General features: G+C 41.6%; 2 protein-coding genes across 2 annotated transcripts; one reads left to right on the top strand and one right to left on the bottom strand.

Annotated features, from left to right (window-relative positions):
• The first annotated feature begins 8,047 nt into the window (after positions 1 to 8,047).
• Positions 8,048 to 8,825, top strand: LOC133889357 (uncharacterized). Its single transcript, XM_062329888.1, has 2 exons — positions 8,048 to 8,260; positions 8,397 to 8,825. The coding sequence occupies exons 1-2, from the start codon at positions 8,093 to 8,095 to the stop codon at positions 8,823 to 8,825; spliced, it is 597 nt and encodes a 198-aa protein (XP_062185872.1). The 5' UTR covers positions 8,048 to 8,092.
• A 4,774-nt stretch (positions 8,826 to 13,599) lies between these two features.
• Positions 13,600 to 17,800, bottom strand: LOC133918780 (AP-1 complex subunit mu-2). Its single transcript, XM_062362849.1, has 11 exons — positions 17,384 to 17,800; positions 17,145 to 17,294; positions 16,995 to 17,057; positions 16,734 to 16,910; positions 16,543 to 16,646; positions 14,926 to 15,033; positions 14,746 to 14,842; positions 14,540 to 14,637; positions 14,314 to 14,455; positions 14,105 to 14,227; positions 13,600 to 14,016 (listed from the first exon to the last, which is right to left on the bottom strand). Exons 1-11 carry the CDS (start codon positions 17,510 to 17,512, stop codon positions 13,918 to 13,920), a joined length of 1,290 nt encoding a protein of 429 aa, XP_062218833.1. The 5' UTR covers positions 17,513 to 17,800; the 3' UTR covers positions 13,600 to 13,917.
• Positions 17,801 to 18,742: the final 942 nt, after the last annotated feature.

The raw sequence follows: 18,742 nt of genomic DNA, 5'->3' as shown, positions 1-18,742 counted from the left end.
CACAAGATGATATGAAGGATCAAGCAAAGAAGCCAAGTATACAAGATTGGACGTATTGATGAAGATCATAATCATCATATACCTAAATCTCCATCCAAAGGTGAAAGGTACTAAATGCAAATCCCTTTCAATTTGTACCTTTGACTTGTCTAGGATTGCAAACTCTCAATTCAATTTAGAACAATGCCTAGTGTAGGTTTTTCATATGGTAGGTTGCTTGTATTTCTCTTTTTCTTATGAGCAACCTACATGATTTATTAGTTGTAGGTTCCTTACATGGCACTAGTTTTACAATTCGTATTCTTTATGTGTCATGAACCAATCTATAGGATATCCTCCTCATTTTTATCAATAATATGTGCATATCTCTCACAAGTATTCAACACTTGTATGCACATATTTAGGGGAAGCATATCCTATAGGTTGTGATTTTGAAACTAACATGTGTTTCAAGTAATATCTTTTGTAGTCTCATGGAGTGATCAAAAAGTCTTCGGAGGTATGCAATGTGTAAAGCCTTCATTTGAAACCATTGTCAATTCATTTCTACATTTAAGCTACATCTATACATGATATGGTTTAAACTTCCTACCTCTATTTATTGTCTAGTTACGCATATATTGCTACGTTCATATAAGTGGTATTCGCAAGTGAGTCTTATTATATGTATGCACACATATATGGGAGTTTAGATTATATCATATGAGTTTCATGAACTATGATCATTGTTTGTCTTTTTCAATTAATATCAATACATCTTATCCTTACAATTGGTATATCTTTTTAATTGGTATCAATTCTTTATAATTCTTCATAAGTGGTATCATTCATATGGATCATGTTTTATGAAGCTCTGTCCCCAAATATTCTAATATTTTCCCTTGAGTTCAACATGTGCTTGTAGCCTTTTTGCAAAAGGAGGGAATTTTGAAATCAAAGCAAGATGCAAGAGAAGCAAGCGAGATGCAAGAACTATCTCGGGTAGATTATTGACAAAGGAGGGTGCATCTCGGGCCGACAAAGGTGAAGAAACTCTTGCATGGGTCAATCAAGGGAGATAGAAGCAATAGAGAAAAAGGAAGAACTATCTATATAGCAGCCACAACAAAAAAAGGACATAATATTGATGGAAATTGTAGCAAAAAGGGAGATATAATGTTCATAAGAACATGGTTGTCTATACAATCAGTATCTTAATTTGTTCTTACCATGCATCCAAACAAAGAGGTATGACCTTGTGAAGTTTTGAAATCATGTATTTTTTTTAATTGGTATCATTTGTTTTTTGCTTTGGTTGTGTTGCCATCAATCATAAAAAGGGTGAGATTGTAGAAAAAATGGCCTTATTAGGCCATGATTGTAATTTTGGTGATTAATGATAATATAGTCATTGGGACTAACACGTTTGTCAAGAATATATGTTAGAAGGTCTCATGGATGCAATAAATGAAGAAGCCACCAAAGCAGGGATAAAATTTGATTGAATTGGAGAAGTCCCAAAGAAATTGTTCTCACCAGATAGTCTGATGTAGAGGAGTTTGCATCCACCGGAGTATTTTGTTCAGAGGTTGTTGAACTCATTGGATGGTCTGGTGATAAAAGCTTTGGCAACGTCAAAGTATTCTGCCAGTGGAGTTCACTAACGTTGCACTCACCGGAAGGTCCGGTGATGCCCCGGTGAACACACCAGAGTAAGTCTGACGGAAGGTGAGGATCACCTCAGCAGATGGTCCGTTGTTAGAAGAGTAAGAACACCGGAGCATTTAACAAAACATTAGATTTTTTTCAAGGGAGTTGGAAATCAACACACCGGAAGATCTGGTGATAAGAAGATCTACACACTGGGCAGTTGAACAGTGTAGAAGATGGCTCGATCAGGCTCAAGTCTGCACATCAAAAAGACCAATGATGGAATTGAAGGCAACACTAGAATATTTGGTGTTAAGAAGAAGTTTGAGTGGAGTTTCAATGGATAATATCCACTGATGTATACACCGGATGGTCCAATGATTGTACTACTGTTGTCACTGGACCATCCAGTGTTCACAGTAAAGTTGAGCCATTGGTGCAACAACTAGTTTGTGGGTTTGAAGCTATAGATTCATACCCACTCGGTTATTTGAAGATGCTAGAGTCTAGATAACCTCATACACACCTGAGAAGACATCCAAACCATCAAAGTGCTTAAAGTGTTCATCTAAGACGATTAAGCACAAGATTAGAGAGTAATTATTGCTTATAGGCTTTGAGAGAAGTGTTGCTAGGTGTTGCAACCTAAAGAGTGGATCAAGGAGTGATCCAACCTGTATCGAGAGGTACGCTGGCACCTTAAAGTCTTGGTGACTTGCCAGTAACTTGTTGACCCTTCGACTTGGTGTGGAGCAGCAGCAAGAAGATTATACGAGGACGTGGAGATCCTTGTCTTTATGACTAAATCTCCTAAGCGAATACATAGCACAAGTTATCAGAAGAGATGTTAGTGGTGAGACCTTGCCTTGGTGGCTTGGTGGCTCATCGTGCTTGAGACCTTGTCTTGGTGACTTGGAATCTCAAGAGCCGTGACCAGAAGAGATTGAACGACCAAGAGCATATCCTTTGTGGAGCTCCAACATGGGCTAAGGTGTCTTGTAATTTACCTTGCTAGAGTAGGTTGCAATCCTCTTGAGCGGTAGAGTAGATATACTAGATAAACCTAGAGCATATTTAGATAGAAATTGAGATAGGTTTATCTTATGAAGTTTTTAGAGCTATTAGTTTCTAAGTGTCCAAATTCACACCCCCTCTTATAGAACGTCACCATTCCTCACAAGTGGATAATGGTATGGACACATTGTTACTGGTCTGACACCCAATATCAGTGGGATCCTATGATCACAAGGCCGAGGAGGTGGTAATCCTTGTGGTTCCTCAAATATATCTCGATACTTGGTCTGTAATGCTTGAACAAGAACTAGATATGTATTGGTCTTTGCACTCTAAATGTCTTCATCATAAATGTTGAGAAGATAGACTGGAGAGCAAGCAAGCCATGATATCAGACCATGTAATGTAATCCAACTGCCCTCACATGGAATCGATAATGTCTTATAGTTCCAGTGAATCTTCATGGTGCTGAAGTGTTCAAGGCAATCCATACCAATTATAGCTCCATAAGATTGCAAAGGAAGAATCTTAAAAGGAGTGTGAAAGGCATAACCCTGAATGACCCAAGTTGGTGTTTGATTTTCTCCAGTGCAAGTGAGGACATTGCCATTAGCTACTTGTACTCGAAGAGGATATGGTAGAAGTGATACTCCAGCTATTTGCTTGGCAACATTGGCACTGAGAAAGGTGTGTGAACTACCAGAATCCAGCAACATCAAAACTTCAATGCCTTGAATGATTCCTGAGAATTTCATTGTCTTCGGTGACTCCTGACAGAGCTTCGCAAGATAGTGTCAGTAGAGTGGTGTGTGGCAATTCAGCATGATCCTCTGAGAATTCCTCACAAGAGAAGAGATCCCATAAATCCTGGACTGCATTGAGTTGAATTGTTGAGTTGCATCAATGATCTCGGCTCCACTTCTTGGCACAATGGTAACACAATCCTCAGGCCCAGCGATATGCTCGTAATGCCACCATTTTTTCTTCCAACGACTGGTGACTGGCGTTGTCGCATCCACGTTTGTCTTCTGCAGCTGTTGGTACTATTTGCTTCACTTGAGGAGGTAAGGTAGTGGAAGTGCTTCTCTTGTTATTGAGCATTCAGGTACATTCCACTCTTGTTGATGGAAATCGTGCTGTCGCAATGGTTCCACAACTTCCTCCTACAAAGATGCCAAAACACAAGTAGTATCCAAGTCGATGGGTCGCTAAATCATAACAATAGCTTTAATATCTTCGTGCAAACCATCAATGAACCTAGTTGTATAATAGAGTGGATCCGGTTTCAGTTCATATGCAAACAGATGATCAATGAGTTCGACAAATTTATCACTATATTCTTCGACTGAACTTGTTTGACGTATATTGAACATTTGCCATATCAGTTGTTCATGTTGATCACGGCTAAAACACTGATGGATCATCTCACAAAACTCCCTCAAAGTAATATTATGAACACGATGGTCGATAGACTGCAACCAACGTGCTGCCACCCCCGTCAAATGCATAAAAGCTACTCGAATTCAAAGGGAAGGATTAACAGTGAACATATCGAAGAAGTTTTCACAGCGGCTTTGCCATAGCTTAGGATTGTCTCCGTTGAAATCAGGGAAATGCATTTTGGGAAGTTTGGCACTACGGAATGAAATAATGGTGCTAGATTGATGCGGGGACTTAATTAAAGTCACATCATGAGGAAATACTGGATAATGATTGCAGTGGGTACCTGTGATCGGGAGCTATGAAAAGGTGATCACCAACCCAGACACGTGCTCCTGGTGGTCGATGTTACTGCGGTGCTCATAAGGGTCGATGGTCGGATCTCCGGCAGGTGGGCACGCGGCAACCATCCCAACTTGGAGAAGCAGTCTAGTCAAGGCCAAAGTGGGATTGAGGATGATGCGATCGACTTGCTTACAAAGAACACAGACGTTGAGGTGTTGGTTCTCCAGTGTTGCTTCAAGTTGCAGCCTCCAAGATTCAATTGCAAATGCGATCTCATCCACTTGCTTGAATTTGTCGTCGATGGTTCCTTCCATCCCATCGAGATGCTTCTTGACATCAAAATGCTCGTTGAGACTCTTGAGCTCGTCAACGATGAAATGGGTCTAGGCATCCATGGCGTCGTGATGCTTCTAGAACCAGGTGAAATGATGATGCTGCTCCAAGTTGGATCGTTAAGAGTCTCTGATACCAGGTTGTTAGCGGTCGGTAGAAGGAGGAATCAAAATTGGAACATAGGAATCTGGGGCAGAAAGATAGATTGGATTAGAGAGAAGAGGATAGCTATTCTAGAAGGCAACCAAGTTTGAGTTTGCCATCTTTCTTACCCCTCTCTCATGACACACTCGCCTTTTATAGCGTTCACCTCGCCTCACGCTTACACGGCCTATGGCCCAGCACACACATGTGACACAACGTTGAGTCCAGCTCACACGCTCAGCTAGTTGTCACCTGTGACGCGTTTGTTCGATCGCCGTTCGTGCCTAGAATGTTGTGGTCCTTGCTGTTCTACAACCGGATCACCCTCCTGATATGCGTTAACATCCATGAGTTTAACAATGAAAGGAGTCGAGCCCAATAAGTTATTTATGCCAAATTGGTTGTGAACCAGATTGGGACATCTAGATGACTTCAAATAAAAAGTTATCCACTGCAAAGTTGTAGATCTCTTCGAGAGTTATAATTTTCTTATAAATATTTTCTTCATCCAATTTCATATGAATTCTTAATTATCTCAATACAAACTTGACCACTTAATCATTATTTTATTACTACCCGTTAGAGTTGAGTCTACTTAACCACTTCATATATCATCATGTCAATATGTTATTACTACTGTTAGTGACACTGCTTAACCATTTCATATATCATCATTCAATTATGTTCTTACTAAAACTAGAGTTGATCCTACTTGACCACTTCATACATCATCATTTCACTATATTACATAGTCCATTACAATCAATGTTAGATAATATCTTTATTTTTAATCCATAATCGTACATGTTTTTAGTTGTGAAAATATTTTTTATGAAATTATTAATTTTATTTTTTCATGAAACAATTAATTGTGAAAATATTATCTCAGACTCTAGTATATTAAGTATCCCAGACGACAGGAGTGGAACTAGCCTCGTGACAGTCTGGGCTTTAGCCTGGGGCTTGCATCCAAATTTCCATTGGATTTTACTATATAAATAATAGATTTTTTAGAAATAGTCCAAACTTGAATGGGCCAACCCGAGACTTGGCCTATGCCTGGTTCCGGCCCTGCTAGATGGTTCCAAGTAGAAGCCGTCTGAAATATATATTAGACGGTTTTCGTTTGGAACCGTCTGCAGTAAGTTACTCTCTCAACCAGACTTTCTTATTTTTCTGTTGAACCGGGGTACTCTCGTTTCCATTTGTTTCAAACAGAAACCAAAGTTGCGGAGAGTAGGATGATAGCAGAGAAAACAGAGGTTCAGCAGCAGCCAGATACTGTTTACAGTCCGATAAAAGCAGCAAAGCAAGAACCACTCGTAATACGAGTAACAGACCTAGAGTAGGATAAAAGACAGTTCAAGACAAACTAGAAACAGGAAGGAGATATATCAAGAATAAAAACTCTAGCAAAACACGGACTGGAGTCGAGACATCACTCTGGCCACCCCCGTTTATGGGCAAACCGTATAATTGTTCAGACATCTTGGCTACTGGTTAGAACATTGCCAAAACATATAGAGAAGGTTTTGCGTTTGCACGCATGCATATGCGCGCGGTGCTCTGTGTTTGCAAATAGTTTTTATCTTTGTGTGCACAAATAAGACTGACGACTAGAGATGTAAATAAGCGTCTTAATAATTTTTTTACGAAATCAATGATATTTTTCTATTTGATCACCCAACCCATATCAAAACTCAAGTGAGAGCAAAAATAGAGAGAAGTTTTAACAAGAAAAAATCGAGACAACACGACTCCACAGATAGTATATGAATCATATGTTCATTTAAGATTAATTCTTAGCACTCGAAAGATTATAACTTACAAAGAATAAAGAAAAGATGACCACCAAGCAACGAACTCTCTAAGTTGATTATCTAGAGACAAGAAAATTTAAGACTTAGTCACATAAGCGTGTGTATACGAATTGTATGCCTCTAACAACCAGAAGAATGACCTCACGAGGAGCAGAAATTTCAGTCCAAAAATCAAAAAGAAAATCAAATCTGGAAAACAAAAAAATTGCAAACATGCAAGTGAACCAATAGAGAGAAACTAGAAGGAGATGAGCACAATAACATGAAAAAAAAAATAAACTTCATTATAGCAGAGATCAGCTCTATTTTAGACAGATTATAAAGATTTTTTCTCACAAAACACTCACCTAATATATAGGCTAAGCACTTCTCTTCCTCTCCTCTAAAATTCTAGCACAAAGCTCTCATATGGTTGCCATAAGGAGATCAAAATGGCTCATCTCCTCTCATAGTCCTATCCCACTATTTATAAGCCTAGAAAATTTAACCCCTAAATTTTCTAGCTTTTTTCTAAAATATCTCTCTTGTAGTACACTCCTACCTACCATCGAGGGTATTTTGTTCTATTTTTTTCTCGATTTATAGGAAGACTGTGGTGCTTTCACGACTTAGCTTCACCTCGATGTAAGCTTCGCGATGGTGCTACTTACTCCTCTAGTCCTCTCACGGTTTTAAGACTGAACCACAAAATTCTAGCACGCTTCTCAAAGCATAACTCCCTACTTGCTTACATCTTTAGCAAGTGCTCCAATATCGACGCGTGTACTGAGTCTTGCAATGGTACAAGTCTCTTCCATCTCTAATCCTTCGAACTGCCTTGTTCACTTATACCGGTATTCCCTTCGCTTCACTTTATCAACACGCCGTCTTCATCCGTCTTTTATGCTTTACTTGACCTCCATATATTCAGCTAGGATCACTCTTGACTCCGTTTAGCCTCCTTGATCGTCTGACACCAAGCACTCTACTTGTCCCTGCTCATCTCATCGCCGACCATTAAATTGCAGCCATTATTTGCACACCATAAGACAAACAAACACATATCTTGAACTCCAATTCCAGTTAATACATAATCAATATGCTCAAATAAAATCCCATTATTCAAATCACATCAAAACTCATACAAAATTGAAGATCATCAAACCAAATAAATATTAATATTAATCACTCATCATAAATAAATTAAAATATTTTTCAACTTGATTTCTTCCTTCATGCAAAACCAATTCCCAGAGTGGAAGGGCCTACGATTAAGCCTAACCAACCAGCAGCAGCAAAAGAATTTACGGCCAGTTTTCGCTTTGAGTCAAGTCCCGTCCTCTTTACCACCACCATTTGACCGGATTCTTCTCGGACGCAAACAACTTTCGCTTATAGCCTCTCACGCCCTTTTCTCTCTTCTTTAGCTCATTCCACACGGCCAACTGATGTCTCGATACCTCGCCGCTCTGATCCTCGTCGCCGCCTTGGCGGCGTCTTCGAGCTTCTGTGATGCCCGCGTGGTCCACTCCGTCCTCAACTCAAGCGCCGGCGGCGACGGCCGTCGCCTGTTCGGCTCCATCGGCTGCAATGAATGCGCAGCCATCTGTCAACAGGTAGCACTAGCACATGTGCATGCAGCATGGAACCCTGTAGCGTAGCTAGGCAGTGCACAGCCTGTAGAGGCTCTCTTCATGCACCGCCTTACTGCCTTACACATGCAATTGAACCGCATGCATGGCATGCGTGCAGATGCACTACAAAACGCTGTGCACGACGATGACGACGCTGCCTGGGGTGACGACGCCGCTGCAGCTGCTGGACACGGCCCTGCGCATCACGGCGACAAAGGCAGCGATTGCGGAGATGAAGCTCGACCAGGCGATCAAGTCGGCAAGCGGCAAGGGCAACGCGATGTTGTCGTCGCTGGAGTCGTGCAGGGAGAGCTACGCGTCGCTGGTGGACTCGCTGCAGAGCACGCGGAACACGCTCAAGAGCGGTGGCAGCAGCGCGGACCTCATGTCGGAGCTGTCGGCGGCCGGCACCTACTCCACCGACTGCGAGGACATCTTCGACGAGCGGCCGGAGCTCCAGTCGCCCATACCCGGGGCGCAGCGCCACATCAGCCGCCTCGTCAGCAACTGCCTCGACCTGGCAGCCACCATCAAGCAGCAGCCCTAGACGGACGTGGACACTGTGGCAAGCACGCGAGCATGCTTGCACTGCAAATATGCATGCAAACATGCTGCGAATGTACGTATGTATACATGTATGCTCTGCTAGTGTACATTTGTCATGGGAGGGGCAGTGCGTTAATGTTTTACTAATTCTTGGCAGCGCATATCTAGGTGTCTTAATTTGGGAGTAGAGAAAACCCTTTTAGTTGAGATTGGGTTATCTTCTAAGCAATGAGAGTAACCAGCCGGAAAGGTTTATGTACTCCAAATCAAAAGCAGGTTACATTTGTTCGAATGCATATTAATTTCTCTATTCAACCCATGTATTGGCAATCACAATATGTCTTCAGTTTATTCCGGTAATAGGACAGAAATGTGTAAGCACCTATGAACAATTAATGCGTATAAGTCAAACTTGTGAACGGTAGGTACTCAGGTAATTATGCATCCCTATGCCAGTAATGCTGAAGAATCAAGATCAGATAAATCTTTAGCCATTGATCAGTCACTACACCTCCCACCGTGGCACTGCCCCTCCCCCGTGCCATCCCATCATTAGTGCGCGAACACTCACTTGGCACTAGACGACTGCCGATCGGATTTACAATTGGAAGGGAAAATTTCACTATCCATTGTAGACGTATTGGCTATTAAGATTGTGTTAAGATTTGTACTAAATAATGATAGGTGAGAGAATTATCGGATGCATGAATATTAGATTGGAAAGATTAACGACTAAGATAACACGATAACACGTGTTCACACCCCACGTGGAGTTGACTGTCCCGGATTCACCACTAGGGAAAGAGCCCTTGAGTTGTGACACAGCGCCAAGGAAGGGCAAGGAATGGCAGACGCGCCAACGAGACTTTCTGGAACAGCCGTACAAGAATCGCGGCTCGTAGCTAGGCGGAAGGGGGTCGACACGCACACACTCAGCCCCATTGTTCGTCTAGGCTCTAGCCTCCTTTGAACGCTTGGTCGCTTGGGGCATAGCATTTCATTATTGGTGGGTCGGAGACTACTCCGCTGGAAACAGCACCGAGGGACGGCTTCCGCGACAGCTGCAAGAAGCCAAGAACCTTTAGCTGCCCGAGCGTCCCAGCCGCTTGCGGCAGCGCGACGAGGTTGGTGTGCGAGACGTCGCCACGGCATGCCCCTGGCAGCCGCAGGATCACCATGTTTTTGAGAGATCCAATACTCAAGCTTGGCATGCATTCGAGGAAGCACACAAGTTCTAATTAAAGACATGAGCAAGCAACGAATGAAACTAATTGGTCAAGCCACAGCGATGCGCTATTTCCCTCTCTCCCGAAGCACACAGGTTCTGCTCCTAGAAGCGAGTGCCAAAATTATTATGAGACGCCAGAGGCATCGTCGAGTGTTACACATCGGGCCACGCACGCTACACTGAATCCAACCCCAAAATTTCCTAGATAAACACGCGCTTGAAGTTTATTTGGCAGCAGCATCCGACCAGTCCAGCCGCGCATCTCACTACTACCGTAGCTGCCGTCGGCGCGGCCAGAGCAAGGCATCTCAGCTTCGGGCATCTCCTCACCTCCAAAACCTCCGGCGCTGGCAGCAGCTGTAACGCCCCATGTATCTATATACCCAGAGGTTACTGTCTAATACCTAAATTCTACCAAATTTGAAACTCCTTGATAAAATATTGGCGGAGTTTCCCTTGTATATGCCCTCTTCCTTAAGAAACCAAAATCGTACAGTTTCCATAGGCAATATTTATAAGTAGAAGGTAAGCATCACATCCAAAGCTGGGACCCGATGCATCAACCAATTCAAACTCAATTGGTTAAATTGACCAAACTAGCAACTACAAGTCTAAAGAATTACCGATGCGCTAACTGTCAATGCAATGTGCTAAAACGTAATGCTACTTGCATTTCATACATGCTGTGATCACTGGGTTCTAAAAACCAAATAAACATAAGAGTGAGTAAAAATACTCAGTACAATTTAGAACTAGAAGAACAACATATCACCAAAGTCAATGAAGAACGAGAAATTACAAAGTTTTTCTTTTTTTCTTGAAAACAGCAATGAAACAATAGTTTCCGTTTGAAACGGACAGACATGAATATATCCTTGCATTTACTGGTAAAGTCGAGTGAGTAGGGCTAGCACTCACTCACATGATCTGAACATAAGAACTAAATTGCACCTCTGGTATCACCGGCACTTGAATGAAATGTAAAGGAATAATTTGAAACTTGATAATTTAAAATGAACACAATCATAAACTTGAAACACGTGAACATAAGAAATAAGAAAGGAAATGTGAATATTGAACAACCACAATCAAAAGGGATCAATAAACATTCAATGAATGAATCATGCCATAACACGGGTTCATCATATGCTTACCTTAACCGTGGCGAAGATCCGGTTTCGAACCGTTAGCACCGACACTTCCTAAACCTGAGGAACAAATTATACTCAGAATTTATTTGAGAAAGTCCACATGCTATATATTGGTGTCTGAACTATGTTCTATATCTGAATCCCAAAATACTTGATTTTATCGTTTTTCAGGGAATTGGACCAATGGTCTGAGTTGCTCTTAATCATATGGCCGAATTTGACCTCAACTAACCCCAGATTTCAGATCTAACTATTACACATGAACCGATTCAAAAATCTCTAATTTTGACGATGAGTCCAGTGATTGAAAATCAACTTACAAACAACTAGGGATTACGAAGATGTTACCTTAAGCAAGAGGATCAAGGATTGACATCAAAATTGACGAAATTCTCGAAAATCCCTTCTTCTCTTTTTCTCTCTTTTCCTTTATTTCTTTTCCCTCTTTTCCTTTTCATTTTTATTTCTTTTATCTTTCTTTCTTTTATTTATCCCCTTCCTTTTCTTTTTCCCCTTCACACCCTTGTGCCATCTGCCAGCCGCCGAAGGCGCTCATCGCTGTCGGCCATCGGAGCCACCGGGCCACCACAGCTGCGACTACAGCGCCAAACGCCCAAACCTAGGGCCAGGAAGAAAAGAACGAGAGAGAAAGAAAGGGGGAGGAAAAAGAAAAGAGGAAGGGAGAGGAAAGAAAAGGAAAGGAAAAGTAAGGGGATAAAGGAAAAAAGAAAAGGAAAAGAAAGAAAAAGGAAAAGAGAGAAAAGAAATAAAAGAAAAGAGAGAAAAGGTGAAGAAGGGATTTTTCAAGAATTCCATCAGTTTTTTGTCAATTCGTGATCCTCTCAATTAAGATAATATATTCATAATCGCTAGTTGTTTGTAAGTGGATTTTTGATGATTGGACTTATCGTCAAAATTAGACATTTTTGAACTGGTTCATGTGTAATAGTTAGATCTAGAATATGGGGTTAGTTGAGGTCAAATTCGACCATGTGATTAAGAGCAATTCAGACATTGGTCCAATTCCCAGAAAAATCGGGAATTTTGGGATTCAGATATAGAGTGTAGTTCGGACACCTAATATATAGTTATATGAATTTTCTCAAATAAGTTTAGTGTATAATTTTTTTTCTCGGGTTTAGAAAGTGTCGGTGCTAATGGTGCACGTGCTGCACGTGCATGACATTCGGGAACGCGGCACACACAGTGGCGGGCCATCACGAACGACCAGCACCTCGATGCCGGCGCAGGACCACACATACTGGCGGCGCAACGGCAGGAACGACAAGTCACCTCGCCATTGTGGAAGGCGCGCGGCAGCGTTGTCTCCCCCACTCCGACCATGCCATGGATGCCCATCGTGCTGACACTACCATCTTGCATCAGAGCATACAGATCGTCCAACATGGTCTCCCTTCCAATGCACTCGTTGCTCGGCATCCCCATGAACAATTTGGAGCATACCTGACTGATCACGGTCTCGAAGTCACCTTTGCTCTGGAGGCTGCGCGCCTGCAACCGCATCTCATCGGCCCTCTTGCTGATCAGGTGCTGGCCATGGAATTCGTCCTGTATCCTCACAGCGTCTCGCTCCAACGCCGCTACGGACTCCATTCACCACTGCAGCTGGCTCGTCGGCTTCATATCCTGCTCCACTGCAGCGTTGACAGAGCGCCGATGAAGGTGTCGCAGGACAGGACGCACTGGAAGGTCCTGGAGAACAACTCTGTGAAAGGACCGAAGACGAGGTCGAACAAGGATCGTACGAAATCCATGCCAAGGTAAGGGAGAGGGACAAATTCACAAGGGAAGACGAAGGGAATGTTTTCGCAGCGTTCCGTTCCTATTGCAAGATGCGGAGAAAAGATGCAAGGGAATGCTTTTGCAGCTTCTCCCAGCCTTCCTACAGGAAACTTGCCCCGTTGTCCCCAGAATCATTCCAAAGACATTGCAGTCTTCCAGTAGACTTTGAAAACGCTCATAGACCTACGCAGTATTTAACTGAAAACAGAGAGTGATAGTACTTTTATACCCAAAATTAGTTTAAAATACCGAACCAAGGATATGCTTGACACGGAAATTTCTTTGAAACTCGGAGGAGATGGTAACAAGAAGACATCTATACGATGGGATTACAAAACAAGCGTGCATGTTCATTACAAGCAGGTTCCTAAAAGAAAGTTTAACTCTGATCTCATGACATATTGACCCTTCTAAGCACAAGCCAACGTCATGACCGTCTCAAATGAAAACAAAAGCCCACGGCATGACTATTTAAATTAACTAAATCTTAAAAACTTCTGGTAGACTTTTTTCTTCTTTTCCCTGGCTACATGGCCCACCAAACAAAAGTCTGACCTTAACTTCAAAACACCACCCACAAGACATGTGTTCCGTTGATCTCAAATCAGCTTAAGGTTTTTTTTGTGGTACAAAAAAAGAAACAAAACCAAGTTTGGTGACTACATAAATAAATCAATAATGATACAAGTGAACTGAAAAGTGGAAGTTTTCTCTCTTTTTCAAAAACTGTACTTTATGGGTAACTTACAGTAAACATGGTAAGGTAAGAAACCTTGCATGGTAGAGCTTTTCGGGAGAAGACTTCCATGCTACCATCCCAATGCCAACTGTTTGCTGCGTATCACACAAATATGCATCTTCAGAGTTTTATAGCGTCATCAATGCCTTCCAGCAGCCAGAAAAGAGATAACTCATATAAGTCTCAGCTCATATTCGCCAGCCATTGTGATGTATCTAACCCAGGGAAGTGCCTGGTAACCACTCTTTTCAATTATCTTCAGATACCGAACCTGCAAAAAAGAAAAATACAAAATGGCATACTTTTAACTGAGGGTGCCAGATAAAATACCATTTACAACATATTTGCAACCACATTACCTGAATGCCCGATACAGTGAAATATGGTATCTCAAATTTCACTCGTATTGGCGCCTTCTTTTCAGGGACCGCTTCTTCCGCTGTTATACTAGGAAGACTAAATTCTGCTCTGCACATGTATTCCTAGAAGAACAGCTCCAGTACATTAAAACCTCCAAGTAGAAGCGAACAGAAGTCAAAGGATAATTTAGAAACAGTTAAGTAGTTACTTTGCCACCAGGAAATGATTTTACTTTCCAGACCATCGCATCTCTCTCAGGTGCATATGCAGCAGAACCCATTGAAGTTCTTATATTTGGGTTTGTGGCATCTAAAGGAACAGGCACTTCAATTTCAACATTTGTTGCTGTGCTGCAAATGAGAGAAGAAACCTATTATTTCAAAAAGCTCGTTCCTTTAACACAGCAAATCTTGCTTATTGTAAAAGGAACTCACCTCCTTTCCTTGAACTGACTCCTTGCCTTCACCATGAGTTCTATACGGCTTCTAGAATGTTTCTCAATTTGTGCTTCCACCCAGATAAGAGGTTTCACCTGAAGGACATCAAATGAAGACAGGCATGTGCAGAGGAGGGCCAAAAGAAGGCATTTCAGATATCTAAAGCATCCCATAGTTGTAATAATCAGCGATAGAAAGACAACCTGAGTGCTAAGCCTGTATGTCATTAGATCAAATGATCCATCAGGAGGTACGAAGGATATAGTCCTATCATTCTCAAATCTAGCCAAACGTACACACCTATCAAGAAAAAAAGAGAATAATCATGTCCAAGTCGTGATGCAACTGATTTGGTAAAGAAAAGAGCAATACTCTTTGCTTACTGATGAAATTTGATATCATCAAGATCTATTGCTTTTCCTTTAGTTGCTCGGCCTTGAGCCTCCAAAAGAACCCTATCATTCAACCCGAGTTTGCACTCAGGCATTCCACTGTTTCAAAATATATCTCGCTATTAGGGATACAGATGTATATCTGAGTGCAAGGAAAACATAGATGGCAAACATATTTAGATGGTAAATGGGACACCATGAAATGATTAGTTCGAAGCACTAGTTAAAAGGTAGTCTTTAATACTAGGAAGAAGAATACACAAAGTTCTGGTAATCAGCAAACCACTCTCACTTCTTACATCTTAATTTTAAAGTAGACCATGAATTTCCAGCTATGCTCAACATTTTAAAACAGAAAACACAACCAACATCTGCGAACTGAAGTTGGCAGTATGGATACAGATCTGGTGCAGTACCAATGTTAAGAACATAAAGAAGGTATTGACCTTACAACTACCAGTGTAGTATACTCATATCTAGGTAACATTTAACCACTCTTGAAACTTTACTGTTTGATAGTGGTTACTGACTGAATTTTTCTAGCTTTATGATATATAGAACTTCCAGTTCTCAATGAAAGTATTAACCAACACGAGCCAGGAGGGACGAAATTATTAATTATAGCTCCTACTTAGATCAATGTATATCTCCAAAATAACAGTGAAAGGAGACATTTGCGGCTTAAGTAAACTTGGGAGTTAACAAAGCCAATACCACATGTTAAATAAAGCCATTGCTCAATGATAGCCATTGCAATGGAACATCATATAGAAATAGTTAAAAATATAATAAAATTCCATCTCTGAGCTAGAGTTGGATAATTGGTGTAGCCCAAGATGTCCATCATGCTTTTTATGACTTATTGCAAGACTTATGTCACATCAAATTGATTGAGTAGAACAAAATCATTTATAGGTTGTAAACAAAATAAAGATGAAGAGTCATCTAGGAATTTATGCAAGCTTCCAAAGGCAAAGTAACAAAAAAATGAAGCACTATGTTTTGTGTATGATAAAAGTTACAACATAGAAATTATGACAGGTTCCATTATAAATGAAAACACAAGAACCCATGGCAGAAGTGTTATAGAATAACATAATAAATACCATGAAAAAGATTGAGCATATTACCTGGCAAGAAAAATTAACTGGAATCAAATCTAGCAACAAAGGAAATGTAACATCCTATAACTTCAACTATATATTTTCGATATATTTCATTCACTATCTCTACTGCATAAACAAGAGGGAACCTATCTACGGCAATAACAGCATAGGGATGTTATCCAAGATGTTATCCAGTAAAAAGTCTGTCAGTCTCTGGGCCATATTTGCCCATAACACCCCAAAGATAAGCAACAAAATTTCTACTTTGCAAACTAATAAACACTTCAAGGTCATCAATATATTGATTACTTGTCCCATTGCCTGATGAACAGTCTTCCAAAAGGGCTTAAATTATGTGTTGGGCACTTCATTTATTTGTGAGATCCCATGATAAGTCATCTTTAGTATTTAATCTTTAGAAAAATGATATATATTGAATTCCTCAACAGAAGCGCTTCTTAATATCATAAAGCTAATTCCACAAATGACAATGCAAACTTACCTCAAATATGTTCGCATCTTAAGTGCTCCAACGACATCTGATCTCACAATCTGCCCATTGCTGTTAACTAGAATGTTAACACTCTCCACTACATCCAAGAAGACCTTCGAAAACATAGATTTGGTGGTTTGTCAATAACCATCACAAAAGTATCTGCATTAAAAGAGGGGGCAAATAGTAAATGAACTTACCTCATTCTTCTTGTACCGAATCCCCTCACTCCTCCATGACACAGCGTTTGTAACAGCCATTGGTGGCCTCTGTGAGACCTCCATCCTGTATGCATCTGTCTTGATGAACTCGCTCAAGATCTTCGCCTCCGTGTATTGCGGGTACCCAAAATCCATCATCTCATCGAGCAACTCATACTACACGGACAACATGGACACATCATCGTGTCAGATCACATCAATTGCACATCAAACAGAAACAGTGCTCGAGCATCTGCATACCACGACGACAAAGTTATCCCTGAGCGACTCCTCCTCCAACTCCTCGAAGTAGTGCTTGAACACCTGCACTCACGCACAAAACGTATGAACAAAACAGGAGCTAAAATAACACTTCCATCTCTCGGGAAACAGTTAGGCGTGGGAACGTACATCGACAATGCGGTGGAGGAAGAGGAGTATGCTGGCCGCATTGCAATTCTGGCGGGAGGCGGTGAGAACGAAGACGTTGTTGTGCTGGATGAACATGTAGGTGACGCCAGCATCGTCGTGGACCACCGGCGAGTGCGCCTCCGCGTCGCCCTGCCCATTCCACAGCAACTCAGAGCCAGGGCCACACAGATCTCAGGAGCAGACAGCAGGCGAGGCGCGAGGGCTGATCGGTCACTTACCTCCTTGTCGAGGAGCTTGGTGAAGAAGCGCTCGGCCTGGAGTGCGGAGACGTCGCCGCGGTAATCGCGCCAGACGAGAACGCGGCCCTTGATGTCCAGCAGGAACAGCGCCGACACCGCGCCCGCCATGGGGGTGGGGGCGATCTCGTCCTCACCTGCCGGATCTGGATCTGCCCGCCCGCCTGCGCCTCTACCTGCGGCCGGCGGCGGCCATGCGGGAGCCCGGGGTGGGGTGCTCTCGGATCTCGCCTGCCGCACCAGCGCCCGCCGTGCTCGCGGCGGTGCGGTGATGGGGTGGATCGGAGCAGGGACGCAGTCAGCCAGTCACGCAGGGATCGGGAAACCGGAAGTGGAGGGGGTGAGGAGGGGGGAGGATCCCGGTGGTTTTCCTCCGTCCCACTGAGAGGTGGGACCAGGATGCTGTCCGATGTGGAGCTTGCTCTTTCCACTGGTTATAAGCCGTGGCTAATCTTGATCGTGTAGCTAAGCATGTCAGGTAGATCTGGTCCGCAGATGAAAACATTTGATTGCTTCTAGTTCCTCTTTTTCACTGTAGCAGAGGAACTCAAATCCTTTTTCCAATGAGATCTATTATCTTAACATTTTTTAGTGTTAAAAAAAGCCTCCTGTTCGCTTTTAAGGTCTAGGAATCATCAAGTTAATTGAAAAAAAAAAAGATCTAGAACACTCATTGTTACGAGCATCTAACGGTTTAGATTAAAAAAAATCTATACAAAATGAGATTAATAAATAGCTAAATTTGAAATAAAAAATTAGCCATTCAATTTTCATAAGAAACAAAATATATAAATAAAAATTTCAAATAAAATAAAATAATAATAATTGAAACCAGAGTTAGAATAGAAAAAAAAGATCCCTATTAAAGATAGTCTTAGAAAAATCCAATTCTTATAAAATCAAATACCTAAATAAAAAGTTTATATAAAATACAATTAATCAAAAGTTATCATAATAAAATATTACAAGAGGTTAGAATAGTATGAGTCATCTTGCTAGTTACACTGATCTATAAGTTTTCTTTAAAAGGCTATAGGAGCTTATGCATGTTTATTCCTATTCTTCAGCGATTAAAATTTTGGAATCGGTTCAATCGATAGTGTAAACAGAATATGGCGTATAGCATCTTCCTTATTATGGAGATCAAAATGTTCAGATTCCAGATGGAAGAATCGGGGATACCATGTTGTAGTGCAAGTGCAGATGGTGGCGAAGCTAGAACACCCTCTGTATGAGAATTTTGGGTGTGTCTGTGACACTAATCTATACTAACATCTGTGAATTTTTACTTAGTAAAAAATTAATCTGTACTGCATCGGAGTCTTTTGGATGAGCCTATGA

Source organism: Phragmites australis, chromosome 1, assembly GCF_958298935.1.
Source record: "Phragmites australis chromosome 1, lpPhrAust1.1, whole genome shotgun sequence".
NCBI lineage: Eukaryota > Viridiplantae > Streptophyta > Magnoliopsida > Poales > Poaceae > Phragmites > Phragmites australis.
This window is presented reverse-complemented; position numbering and strand designations above follow the sequence as displayed.

Coding starts and splice junctions, on each gene's coding strand:
- LOC133889357 (XM_062329888.1), top strand. CDS start 8,093: ATGTCTCGATACCTCGCCGCTCTGATCCTCGTCGCCGCCTTGGCGGCG. Junction 8,261..8,396: donor GCGCAGCCATCTGTCAACAG/GTAGCACTAGCA, acceptor GCATGCGTGCAG/ATGCACTACAAAACGCTGTG.
- LOC133918780 (XM_062362849.1), bottom strand. CDS start 17,512: ATGGCGGGCGCGGTGTCGGCGCTGTTCCTGCTGGACATCAAGGGCCGC. Junction 14,843..14,925: donor GATGATATCAAATTTCATCA/GTAAGCAAAGAG, acceptor TTTTCTTGATAG/GTGTGTACGTTTGGCTAGAT. Junction 14,228..14,313: donor AATCATTTCCTGGTGGCAAA/GTAACTACTTAA, acceptor CTGTTCTTCTAG/GAATACATGTGCAGAGCAGA.